Raw genomic sequence first — 14,019 nt, forward strand, 5'->3', positions numbered from 1 at the left:
AACCACGTGGTTTCAGACCCAAGTTCTGACCATCTTTTTCCAAAGAGATAAACTGTTTCCCTGAGTGGTTGTCAAAGTTTAACTGGCACCAGAGTCACCTGGAAGGCTTGGGAAAGCACAGAGGTCTGATCCCTATCCCTAGAGTTTCTGATTCAGTGGGTCTGGGCTAGGGCCTGCTGCTCCCAGGTTCCCAGATAAGGCTGGTCCTACTGGTCTCGGGGCCCCACTTTGAGAATCAGTGCCTAACGCCATGATGCTTTCTGCCAAAAAATACATTCAAGACAGCAAATGACAACCCAAGACCCACCAGGAAACAATGAGAGGCTCTAGGCTGCATCTTTCTGCCTGGGATGATGGCAGTAAACGTGACCCAGGATGACAAGAGCCACCCATCCAGGCAGAGCTGGGCCACGAGCAAGGGCCATGGAGATCTAGCCCCCAGCCACACTGCTTCTGCTAACCATGCCCTCCCATTCCATGCCAGGTTCACGCTGTGGGGAGTGGACAGCACAGGACGGCGCTCCAGGCCAAGCGACGTGATCGTGAAGACGCCGTGCCCCGTGGTGGATGATGTTAAAGCTCAAGGTAAGAGGCGTTGAAGTCAGCAGGGTTTTTGAAGGAATGACCCAGGTGCGCCCCCCGACCCCTTGCTATGAGGAAAGAGAGACCAAGCGAGTCAAATGGAACACCTGGAGCTCAGCAGGGAAGGAGAATTCAAGGCGCAGTATAGGAGCATCACCTTTCCAGAAATGCTCCTCAGCCGCTGGCAGAAGTCCTTATCATGTATTCCTCCACATAGTCGTAAGTCAAGGAGCCCATGAGAGACACCGATGAAGCCCCCTAGCATACACAACCATCTGCCAGGTGCTTAGGTACACAGTGCAGTGCCTGTGATACCTGTGACCCCTGCCTCAAGATACTGGTGGGGTGGCTTACTTTGTTTATAGGTTTTTGTACATCTGAAAGGTTATTTTGAATTGACATATACAGTATTTTGGAGTTAATTGCTAAATCCCCCCATCCCTAGCAAAGACACCTAAAAATATTCAAAATATTTAGTTCTATATTTTGAAGTTCTTATGGGCCAGTTCTTTGACAAATAACTGTGCCTCCATGATTCCCGTGTTGCAGGATCAGTCCCTGTTAAAAATTAAGAAAGCTTGTCTTCAGTCAACATCCATGGCACAAAGCCACCTTTTCCTCCTGACAATCCCGCGCTGGTCTTGATATCATCCCCTGTTCTAAGGTTTTTATACCTTGTTTATAGCCAAAATTTTATTCATTCTGGTCACCACTTCTACAAGGCTCCAGCACTAATTTAAGTAATCTTATCAACCGCTAACGTGGTAGTATTGAATGGGTAGCATTAGCATATCAACAGAGACGTTAATGCTGGAAGTTTTAGGTTGTGTAAGTTTCAATAAGAGAAATAATGTATCCAGTCTGATTTGCTGATACCCCTTAAACCACCTTATATATGGCTCCTGACTCCAAGTGTATTAGATTGACAGGAGGGACACGATCCCAGAATGTCCAAGGGGTGACACTGTGATGTTGAAAAATCACAGGGGAAAGGGTGGCCTAGATTCACAGTAATTAAAACCACTAATATTGTAGCACTGTATGTCTGAAAACACCTACATTTTAATCTAAATAGCATGTTAAAGGTAGGGCTACTTCCAACACAGGCATCTGATCATCTCACAGGCCCTTCTTAAAACTTTTTTTTTTCTTTTTTTTGAGACGGAGTTTTGCTCTTGTTGCCCAGGCTGGAGTGCAATGGCGCGATCTCAGCTCACCACACCCTCCGCCTCCTGGGTTCAGGCAATTCTCCTGCCTCAGCCTCCTGAGTAGCTGGGATTACAGGCACGCACCACCATGCCCAGCTGATTTTTGTATTTTTAATAGAGACGGGGTTTCACCATGTTGACCAGAATGGTCTCGATCTCTTGACCTCGTGATCCACTCTTGTGACAAACACATTAAACAGGTACATTAGGACCTAAATGGAGTGGCCCCAGCCCACTTCTGTAGCACTTCAGCCCTTCCCTTAGCCAATGTCTGCATTCCAGCCTCCCTGCCTTCCTCAGTTATTCCAGCACCGTTTCCATTCTACCATGAGGTCTTTACACGCATTGGTCCCATTACCTAGAATTCTCTTACCCTGTCAACTGATGAACTCCTCTTAGTCTGCGAATCTCAGATCAGGTGTCTTTTCTTCAGGAAAGAAGGGGCCAGGAGCCATAATGAAGCATCCTCACAGCACTATGTTTCATTCGTTCAGAACATTCATCATCATTTATTATTATAATGATGCGTTCAATGCCCGTCTCCCTCACTAGGCAGTGAGCTCCATGAGAAGAGAAGCCCAGTCTGTTTTGCCCACTGTTAGGTCACTAACACCTGGGAGGCAGCATGGTTGACTAACTAATTGCTGAGAACCTGGAATCAGCATCCCAGGTCCAAATTCCTGCTTCCCATCTGACTGCTTGATCTTCAACAGGTTACTTCACCGCATGCCTCAGTTTACTCATCTGTAAAATGGGGATGGGGCAGATAGTACCCTAGCTAATGAGGTTCTAGTGAAAATTAAGTGAATTAATTTAAAATAGAAAAAACAACACCCAATGCTTGGCACGTAATAATTATTCAGTAAAAGTATTTACTGAATGAATGACACAATACCCCCATGTTATAGATGCAGCAATTGAGATTCAGAACAGTCAGCAAAGTGATCAAGGTCACAAAGCATCTGGCAGAATCAGCACTCATACTTGTTATTTTACTCCAATTCCCATTTTGTTCATGTTACAAATGGTTAGAGGGTTATTGTGTCAAAGACTGAAGACCTTCCCCTTGTCTCTAAATAGTGGTGTAGAAGAAAAGGTTCACTAAAATGTGAGCCTTTCAAGTTACATATTAAAAGTCTCCCTTTCTAGACCCTCTGGAGTGAGTGCTGCTGGCTTATGGGGTACAGATTGAATGACTTTTGAAGGTCTCTGCAATTCCCTGATGAGGAAAGCAGAGTCTGGCATTGAGAGACTGTCTGGAGAGGACCCATGGCACCCTTATTTCATTGTCTGCTGATTTCTTCCTGTAAGCCAAAGAGAGGCAGGTGGTGAGGTGTGTTGGAGAGTTTGCTGGTGTCTGCAGGTAGCACAGCCTGCAATGAGTAGTGAGACATCAGGGAGGTGATTAGCAGGTGGAAGGGATGCAGCATGATGCTACCTGCAGGGATGGATAGCTAGAAAGGACTTCTAGAGTAAAGAGTGGCCTATGTAGGGAAGTTTGCTGGGAGCGACCACGACACAGTTTTCCATGCAGGGCTCCTTCAGGTCAGCCCAAGCCCTCCCTCCAGAGTCTATCAGGATGTGCTCTGCCTGCTCGTGCTTCTTAATAAAGAGTTTGAAATCTCAGCGGATGAGCTGGGAGCAGAAGAACCAATTTAGTGTTGAGACAATAAAATAACACTCTCAGGGCCTGTTATCCTTCAGCCACGAAGGTGTCCTATTCAGGGTAAATCCAGAATTAATGAGTTAGACTAATTGAAGGTATCCTTTCAAATTAATACAGTTCTAACAGTTCTACCAAAATAGATGCTTTGTCTCCCCCAAACCCAGATGGTGATCATAAATATAATCTTGCTACAGTCACGTCTGAGTTTAAATCTAATGACAAATGAGAATTACCTTTTAAGTGACCTGGAGCATGACTTCAGCCCCTCATTATCTAGCTAAAAGCCAGACTTTATCCCTTATGTGAAGATTTACCCTAAACTAGATACTTTCTCTGAAGAATTTTCCTGAAGCATGACACTAAAGCCACTGTGGAAATAAGTTTCTACCCATGTTTTGCTGAAACCAGCCTTCCCCCAGTAGGTTCAAGCTCGTGTGAGTGATCAGATCAACCCTCTTTGCTAGGCTCTAGGTCAGGCCCTGGCCTTCTGAGAGTTCTTCATAAAGTTTCATCCAGGGGAGGCTAGTTCTCATCCACCCCTCCCTGATGCCCATTCTCTCTTCCTGCTGTGGACATAAATGTTTGTCCATTCCTTTATTTGTTCCTTCCACAGCTGTTTATCGAGCCCTGCTATTAGATGTTCCAGATAAAAGTAATTAGAGTCAAAATCTGTGTTCAAGAATTTTATAATCTGATTTCATGAAGTTATTAAGTTATTCGACACACATTAAGCCCTTACTAAATACCTGTCCTAGGAAGCAGGAGCCAAACCTCCTACCTCATGGAGCTTATCTCTTAGCAGGGGTGACCAACAACAACCAAACAGTAACGTGTATAATATTTCAGATGGCGATGTGTTTTATGGAGATAAATAAGCAGGGCTGTGGGGTAGGAGGTGCAGAAGAGGGTAGAATTTTAACTGGAGCGGCTTGGGAAGAAGGCGAGGGTGGAAGTCGTGCAGAAATGTAGGGGAAGATCTTTCCAGATCGGGGGGCAGTGATACAGAGATTCTTGGCTCATGTTTGAAGAAGTGGAGGGAGGAAGAAGAGCAGGAGAGGAGCTCCAAGAGTCTGTGGGGAGGATCCCCCAGAGCCTGGCCATCAGAATGGGCCACTGGGATTGGAGTGGGAAGCCGTGGAGGACTGTGGGCTGGGGGCTGACATAATGGACAGTGGAGTGTCCCCTGCCTGCTCTCACGCTCTGCATCCCATCCATTGCCAGATCCTTTTGCTTCTCCTTTTAATTATTGGAGAACAGATTTCACAGCAGTAAGAAATACAGGGGCTGTGAGAGGAGGAACTTCCTCTTGGTCTATTTTTTCCGACTTTTTAACACACTATATTTTACTAACTACGTTTATTGCTGACCTGAGTGTCTCCTACCACTAGACTGTAAGTGCCATAGGGTGAGTATTTTTGTCCAGTGTTGCCCAAGTACACAGGAAACTCTCAGGCACATGGTAAGCACTCAGAAACAATTTTATTGAATAAATGAATAAATATAAGCTTACTATGTCCAGACATTGTGGGTTTTTTTTTTAAGGTTTTACATTTAATATCACTTTTATTCTCACAAGAATCTTGGAGGGTATGTATTATTAACCGTTATTAAACAGACATGGAAACTAAGACCCAGAGAGATTAGGTAACTTGTCCCAGGCCCCACAGCTAGTGTGACCCAACTCCATTTGATGCCATGGTGCCTGGGTCTGAGGGCCTCAGTCTCAGCCCTGGTCATTTATCCTCCTGCCGGAGACGTTTCAGTTCTTTTCTGGTCATGCTTTTGTGATGAGGCTGTGTAGACAGGCTTCCTGCCATATTTTCACCTGCATCGTAACCTATTTCTGAAGAGAAGATACGTATCTGTCCTGAATAACTCAAGGTTTCTGTGAACCTGCAATTGAGTGAAATTATAACTAAACTTACCTATACTATTTTCCATTGTTTGAGTTAGTAAATTCTTGAGATGCTATGAAGACTAACGGAATAAATTCTCTCAATTCTTTCTGTGGAAATAGGAGGAGCCAGAAATATTCATGCTGTAGGAGCCTGGAGCATAGATCTTTCTGAAGACATCACCTCACTTACTGATGTGGGCTTTTAAGCATCAAAAGCTAGAATATCGTGGTTTTAGGAGATTGGTGGTGGAAACTGGTCTCATCTCATGTGCTGCAAAAGCTGGGAGCCCTCAGCCTTCTCCAGCTGGGTGTGACTACTAGGTTAGGAGAATGGTAGCACCTCCTCAGCCATCGCTGTTCCTCAGCAAAGACTGCCACAGCCAGGGCCTGGCAGGGGCTCGTTCTTTCTCATCACAAGCAGTTAAGAACAGATTAGCACCAGTGCAGCGGTAGGAGCGGAAACCCAAATCCGCCTATCTCAGTTCTGGTCTTATCACCAGCGTTTTTTCTCCCTCTGGTCATTCTTCTCTCAGCAAGCGCTCCCTGCCTTCCATGGAACACCACACAGCTCTTAGAGTAGTCCCTTGGCTTCTTAACTCTAGAAATGACGGCTCCCCTGCACAGCTACTAGGATTTCCCCTTTTCTTGGCATCTATGGTTCAATCAGGGCAATGCCCTTGACTAGAGAGTCATCCCAGATTTTCCATCCCATAACTCTGCCTCCTGTACCTTAAATTGGTTAAACATCACCGATTCCCAAGCATCGGTACACAATAGCAACAGTAGATAGGCATAGTTTTCAATTTTGACTTCGTTGCACGCTGGCAGTGTGACCTTGAGCAGGTAGGTAACGTGGCCTTTTTCCAAATCTTCTCATTTGTAAAACAAGCACATTCATATCCATCTTTCAGTGATGGTGTAAGCATTGGAATTCACATGTGTGAAGTTCTTGGCAATCACAGGCCTTCGATAAACAACTAGAGACACCATAGGTATTTATTTTTTAAATCACTGTTCTCTTTTATTTCTTGATTCCATTTTTAACAATATGAGAATTTTTAACAACCTGAAAATCTAAATGGATTTCTGTACTAAAGTTATTTGCAACGCAGCTAAATATGGTGGCTCCAAGTATTAGTGTAAACTGGTATAGAGAGATCACTGAGAAACTCTTCCCCAAAGTAAATTTGAATTGTTTCCCAAGGTGTGGGTTGTATTCTTTCAGGTAACATTTTTGGACCTACTAGGTTGGCCTTGTGCTAGCCACTCAGAATAGTGAGGGTATAACATCTGGCTTCTGTCCTCATAGGCAACAGGCAAGACAAAAAAGTAAAGAAATAATTGCAGTGTCTGGGCAGGGTAGAATTTATTCATTTCAACTCTGGAAACTGCTACAAGGATGACTTTGTCATGACCAGCAGTGCTGAAGTCACTCGGAAGTTTGACAGGGAATCAGGCTGCCGCGCCTGCGAGCTAACCAAGGGTCACATTGGCCAAGCTGTGGCTTGGGAACCTGTGGACTCCGTTGCTTCATCCCCAGAATTACCACCACATCCAAGACAAAGCATTGCTCTCCAGATCTGAGTTTCCCAGCTGTTTAGGGAGAAAAATGTAAATACATCTTTCTGACACATTAAAACAGAGAATATTTAATGATGAAGTACTTTGAGCTCTGTAAGAATAAAAGGCCAAGTCTATACAAAATCATTTCCACTTTGCAGCATCACCAACTTCAGACTTAGCAATTTGTGCCTTTGAGAAAGAAATAGCAGGGACATAAATTAAATGGAAAGATGACTCGTTTACACTAGATGCCATTTCTGAGTCTCCACAGATCTGCCTTTGTACCTGGTCTAGGTGGTCCTAGCAAAAGTTCTGCTACTCCACGGTCACGAGGCCCCTCCAGGCTCTTCCTGTCACTTGCAAGCACCGCCTGACAGTGCCTCACTTCATCCCTGAGCCGAAAGCCCACCACCCGCTGCCAGCGCTGCCCTACTGCTTTGGCAGGACCCCTGGTATTCAAGCATATGCCAGCTAGAAGTGCAGGGTTGTTAATGCCTCATGGGAGCACACTCAGACCAGTCATGCATGGAAGCTGGAGATAAAATTTTTCCTTCTACACCTGGATGACACAAGCGAGATCCAGTAGTTCATACATCATCTGCTGCAAAATGTAAGCAATCAGCTCATCGGGAAGGCGTGGCCAGCTCCTTCATGCTCTCCCTGACATGTCTCTCTCTTCTTTCTTGCTTCATTTCCCTTGATCTTCACTCCTGCTTCCCTGGGATTGCACTTGCCAAAAAAGTGTTAATATATTTTCCCTCAAGCTAGGTATTTTTAGGAAACCTGAGTGAAACGAAGAACATTGTAACTGAAACAGACCTTAGAGGTATTCTAGTCAAAGGCTTTCGTTTTATAGATTAGAAAACTGAAGCCTGGTGGGGCAGACGCATAGTGAGTTACTCAGATCACTTTCTTTAGGCCTTGGGTTTAGTGTTCTTTCAGTTACAGCATACTCACATACATATAAGTAAACATGCATGTATGTATATATGTATATACACCACTATACATTCAAATCCACACGTATGTGTAGGTATATACTATATGATATATATGCATGCTATATATATTATATATGATCTACATGTCTATATATGATATATCTATATGATACAGATCATATATAATGTATATATACATTATCATATATATTTACATAGGTATTAACTTATTTTCCTTTTCTTCCTTCCAGAAATAGCAGATAAGATCTACAATCTCTTCAATGGCTACACCAGTGGGAAGGAGCAGCAGACCGCCTATAATACCCTCCTGGATCTGGGTTCCCCCACCTTACATCGGGTCCTCTACCACTATAATCAGCACTATGAGAGCTTTGGGGAATTCACATGGCGATGTGAGGACGAATTAGGTCCCAGGTAATCAAAAAAACCGTGCCAACTCTTTTAAAGACGTCTTGAACTTTTGTACTTCTTATGCTGTAACACTGTGTCCATGACGTTGCAGAGACTTCCTAGATGAGCTTAGGCACTCAGAAAAGTCAGTCCCCTAATTTAAGACAGTTCAGCTCAATGCAGATTAGTTTTGGATAAGCTCTATTTACGTAGCCCAGCCATGAATGCTTTTGCAGAACTGTGAAACACATTTTGCTCTTGACCTGTTTTACTCTCCTCTTTATCATATTGACATAGCATTCCAAACTCTAAAACTCAAAGAGCCAAAAGCAAGGTCTTGTGAAAGATAATTTGGAATTTTATTAAAGAGGTTATCCAAAAATATTCATAAAATAGGTTTTTCATATGTTATATGTATTGCAAATACTTGTTTTGAGTTAAATTCCACATCTCTTGAAATTCAACATGAGAGTAATCAAAGACCCATCTTGAGGTCAATCTTGGCCAGAGCTAGGGTCGCATAGTATTTGCTAACTTCTCTTGGTCCCAAGACCACAACTGCCTAATAGTCCACACCCATTGCTTTTAGGCTACACAGACAGAATCAAGTGCTTGGAAAGTAAGAAGTGAGAAGAATGTGCAGATGTATCACTTTTCTTTTGTTGTGTTCATCATAACTGTATATTGCTGCTTTGAGAAAACAGACTTTCCTGGAAAGAAAAGACTTTCTGGAAATTTTCAGATAGATATGATAAAAATGATTTTCATATAGAATGTTGGTACCTGTATGTCACCAAATTATTTAGGTGCTTGTGAAGAAAAAATAAAAATAGGGGAAGGCCTGTGAGAATAGGAAAAAGAATGAGAAAGAAAATGAAGAAGGAAGAAAACAATGAAGTGGGAAGGAAGGAAGGAGGGAGGGAAGGAAGGAGGGAGGGAAGAGAGGAAGGAAGGAACTGAAGAAAACACTTTCCTTATCTGTGACACCAGAAATGGGTGCCAGGAAGAAAGGGCTGTACCAGTGACATGCTAGTCATTTCCCCCAAGCTAGATGCCAGAGGCTCTCACAGTCTGTGCTCTTGGCCCAGAGGGATCGCTCCTTTCCAGTGTGTGCAACTTGGGGCACGTTGCTCTCCCCTCTGCCTTCTCTCTCAGGAATCTGCACTGGCCCAGGTGACCTTCATCACCTTCTTTGTTTTCCCTCTCCTTTGACTGGGGCTCAGTGACAATGATAATGGCCTCCCAACTTTCTGAGGGAGGTGGAGAAATGGAGCATGAGCTCACCTGGAGGTTACTTAGGTGAAGTGTGCAACTGACAGTCTGCGTTTTCCCAAAGGATAATCCTGTGTCAACATGAACTGAGGGCATTACTGTCCTTGCCTTTGTCATACTACAGCTACTTCCATCCAGGCATGTCACATCTCATATCCTTTTCAGTTCAACATAACGGCTGCTTCTACCAGTTCAGAAGTGGCCTTGAAAGGGAAATATCCAGTCAAGCACATTGTCATTTAGTGATGATAGACGACTAGCTTTAAAGAAACGTGATTCGATTTAGCTTTCAAACCTACCAACTCTATGATTTTCTAAAAGCATGCGTTTCCACTAAAATATTATTTTCTCTTCTTTATTTTTCCTGGCTGGCATTTTTGTTTCTTTTTGGTGCTTGCTCACTTTGAACATTTATCCCACTCATTCGTTCATTCATTCATTCATTTGCTGGGCAGATGATTTATGGAAGACTCACTGTTTTAAGTGCCAAAGATAAAATAGGGAGCAAAACACACCTCACTCTGCCCACCTGAAGTGTGAGAGTCTCACACTGACAGTAGCTGTGCTCATCCAGACTCTCTCTTCTTTCTAACTTAAGTAACCTCTGTGCTTGATCCACAGGAAAGCTGGTCTCATCCTTTCCCAGCTTGGGGACCTCAGCAGCTGGTGCAATGGACTCCTTCAGGAGCCCAAGATAAGCTTGCAGCGCAGCTCCCTCAAGTACCTGGGCTGCCGCTACAGCGAGATCAAACCCTATGGACTTGACTGGGCGGAGCTCAGCCGGGACCTAAGGAAGACGTGTGAGGAGCAGACCCTGAGCATCCCCTACAATGACTATGGGGACAGCAAAGAGATCTAACACCATAAGGCCAGCGAGCTGCTGCCAGAATGAAACGGGAAAGAGAAGGGATCCATCTGGGCTGGTTTGTGGATTTTTAATATTTTTTAATGGAACATTAAAACCTCCACAGCAACACTGAAACCAGGGAGAAAGTGATCCTTGCTCCCTGAAGAACTTCTTCAGTATGATGTTCTCCATCTGCATGACTGGGAAATCTGCCAGCCAGTGGCTTCATGCAGCGCCGTATTTCTTTAAAGGATTACTTTGGGATTTGCTTTGCCATTGATTTGGTCCATTCATTTTTTCTTCCCTGAGAAGTTTACAAAAATGCTCAAGAGCTCTGCCATGCTCCCCGTGAAAAGTCTATTAAGTAGGCACCCCGTGCTCACTGAGTTCCTGAATCTATTGCAACTGGAGACAGAGGTGAGGCCAGAACCTTGTTAGGCCTGCCTTAGGCCTCACCTTCAAACATTCCTCGGGAAGCATCTCACTCTGGGAGCCTTGGCCCTGCTCACAGAGAAAGACAATTAGAAAACGGGAGAAGGTGGCCCTTGTCTGTGCCTCCTGGTTTTCCTCCCAGGCCTTCCCATCACTATTTCCATACCCAAAAGGTGGGCCCAGCTTTCGTTATAGGCCCCAGTGGGCCACTTGGGTTTCGAGGTCTTTCCTTATATTAAGCCAGGACTGGGATTAAATCTCCCTCTGTCAAATCTGTGTCCCCCCCTCTGAACAACGTGATCTTTCTTTGAGAGGGAACAAGATGCCATCTGTCAAATGCACCTTCAGAAAAGTCTACCTGGGAGACTAGTTAGTTAGCAGTCCACATTCTAGAAGAGACGTGGAGTTTATTGTTTTTTTAAAAAACCCATGCTTCTTTTGGATGGACTTCTCCAGACCACCAATATACATCCATGTGCCTGGATTATCTTTAACCCCCACACCTCTTACCCTGCACAGATAAGGCTTGGCAGAGGTCTGATTGGGTCTAGGAAGAATGGATACTTTCATTTCAGTGTTACAGTGAACTAAAGCTATTATTGATCACAAAAACTTCTGTTCATTGCCCACCTTGCTAAATCTGCTTGTGTTGCTGGTTTTGCAAATTGTTTCTCCGATGACCATAAGCAGGAGGATTCCACTGTGGTCACTGTCCATCTGGTCACTGGGATTCTGTGTAGGCAAGCACCCCTAATTGCAGGAGGAGCTAGAGTGTTGTTTCCATCCCACTGCCCAAGCATTGGCATGGTCATGAATAGTGGCCCAGGCAACAGAAAGCCCATCCTTTCAGAAAGAGGCTGGCGAGGCTGTGTCAGCTGGCGATGGCCTTAGCTGTCCCACACACCTCAGTGGCCTGAACGCACACTGAGCCACCATGCCTTTGACTAGGGCTTCTCATTTGGAAACACACAAGAAAGGTCAGGAAAGCAGTGCGGGAACTATAAGGCAAGTCATTGAGCTATACTGGTTATTTTCTAAATAGTAATAATGACAGATAACATTTATTGAGTGCTTGCTGTATGCCAGGCACTGCTCTAAGCACTTTAGGTATCACTGAATTTTCATAGCAACTCCTGAGGAAAGTGCTATTCTTGTCTCCATTTTACTGCTGGGGAAAATGAGGCAAAGAGGTTATACAGCTTGCCCCAAATCCCTCATGCACTGTAACTCACACTAAGTTTCAGTGTGAGTTCAGGCTGTTGGCCTCCAGGAGGCAGGATCTTAGCTACCCTGGGATACTCAGTTCTGTTTTCAGTTATCATCTGGCACACAACCATCCCAGCTCTCAGCCCCACAGGGCACCTGCCCAGAGAGCTTTACCTCTCCCAAGCATCTGTGGCATGGACATGTCCTCTGTGCAGTGGAAGGAGGAGGGGCCAAAGTGCGCCGTTAGCCTTTAGAGCTAGAGCACCCTTGGGATCCCCAGTTCCACCGCACACAGCCCTCCTCCCCACCCTCCTGACTGGGAAGGAAGCCTGTGATGAGGCTGAGATAAAGCACAGGATGGTTTCATTCTCCTCTCTGCTTCTTTCCAGAGAAACACTGATTTATTTCAAACTCTCTGATGCACCTGCCTCAGAGATTCCCCTAATTCCAAAGCAAAGATCAGAAAAATTGGCTGTCCCACCTGTGGAAAATGCTGGAGCCTCAGTTAAAGTGCCTCAAAGGGCAAATACCTCACCATCGCCAGAGAAGATGCGACAGGCCAATCTGACAGGGGCCGGCGTATCTCTTTGCTGCTACGGTGTTGCCAACCTTCCATTCACATCTGTGCGGAACACGGTGTCTTAGGCTTGAATGCAAGGAGGGTGAGGCTGCCGATGCCTTCCTGCCCAGGATTGGATGACGTGGGAGTTGACAGGACAGGGAGAGGGTGGGGCAGGTATCGGGGTCACTCCTCTGCCCCTGTCCTTCTGTTTTTATTTCTATTCCCCTCTCTCCTATCTTTCCTCTGATCTCCCACGTTCCTCCACCTTTTTTTGTCCTTTGCTTCTCTCTATGACCCTCCCTTTTGTCCCCTTTCCCCAAGACTTTCTTCCTCCAGTTTCCCCTTGAGTTCTTCTCACTGAACGTGTGTATGTATGTACACACACACACACACACACACACACACACACCGCACACAACTCCTATGACTGGGGCCTACTTACATTCAAGTTAAAAAGGCCGATCCGAGTGGGGCAGGGGAAAGTCTTAGGATGGTAGTACAGTTGGCTGGAGGATTTTTTCACCCTGGAAGACACTGTTAATCTCAACCTGCTGACTTTTCCCGAAGCTTGCCTGAAGGAACCCATTCTGGCTAGAAAGGGTGATGGTACGGGACCAGTATTCAACCTCAACTTTTCAAGCTGCCAAACAGGCATTGAGGGAGGTGCTTATATCCCACCAACATTCCCCGAGCTCCCGTGTCCCCAAGACCTCTGGGATTTCCTCTTGAATGTACATGAGCCACTGTAATAGCATTAGACTTGTAATTGAGTGTGCAATCGTTTTTCATGGAGTTTGGTCAGTTCATTATTTTTTAGTTAACTACACTTCCTGATATTCAAATGTTCTATTAAAAAACTGAGTATGAAGAAAAACACTTTCCTACTGTAGAAGGAAGAAAGAATATAATATGACCATCTTCAGGTATAACAGTGTTGTTTAAAAAAGAATTATTGTATGATTATAAAAGGTGAAATAATTAACTGAATAATAAAACAAAGCTATTAGTAAGTGTTGGGTATGTGGATGTTATCTTGTGTCTTTCAATAATCTGAGTGACCTGGTTGGACCCACCAGAGAATTTGTTAAGGTTTTAAATGTTACACTTCAGATTCCAAACATATGGGCCTTTCAGTCTTCATTCAAACTAGAAAAAAAATCAAATATTTCAAAGCAAATTATAAACTTACCATTAAATAGTAGTGAGTCCCATCTTCTCTCTACAGCCTTCTCCAAATAAGTAGCCGGTGAAATGTATTTGCTGCATAGCTCTGCTATATTCTAGACCTTATGCGTAATGCAGCAGTTACAGGCTTGTTCTCTATCAGAGAGCATTGGGGAAAATTAGGCATTGAACTTATCGCCAAGAGGTGAGGAGAACCATGACAAAGAAGGACAGGATGCTGTGAGAGCTCCTGAAATTCATACTTTGC

At 44.5% G+C, this 14,019-nt stretch overlaps 1 protein-coding gene across 3 annotated transcripts in view; it reads left to right on the forward strand.

The window, feature by feature from the left end:
• Positions 1-13,597, forward strand: part of ASTN1 (astrotactin 1) — a 318,993-nt gene extending 305,396 nt beyond the window's left edge. For all 3 annotated transcript variants that reach the window (XM_074389834.1, XM_074389833.1, XM_003925340.4), the window contains exons 21-23: positions 485-585; positions 8,109-8,292; positions 10,162-13,597. In XM_074389834.1, coding sequence (XP_074245935.1) covers positions 485-585; positions 8,109-8,292; positions 10,162-10,399 — 523 coding nt within the window. In that variant the 3' untranslated portion in view covers positions 10,400-13,597. The remainder of the gene's footprint in view (positions 1-484; positions 586-8,108; positions 8,293-10,161) is intronic.
• Positions 13,598-14,019: the final 422 nt, after the last annotated feature.

Source organism: Saimiri boliviensis, chromosome 19 (genome assembly GCF_048565385.1).
Source record: "Saimiri boliviensis isolate mSaiBol1 chromosome 19, mSaiBol1.pri, whole genome shotgun sequence".
NCBI classification, from domain to species: domain Eukaryota; kingdom Metazoa; phylum Chordata; class Mammalia; order Primates; family Cebidae; genus Saimiri; species Saimiri boliviensis.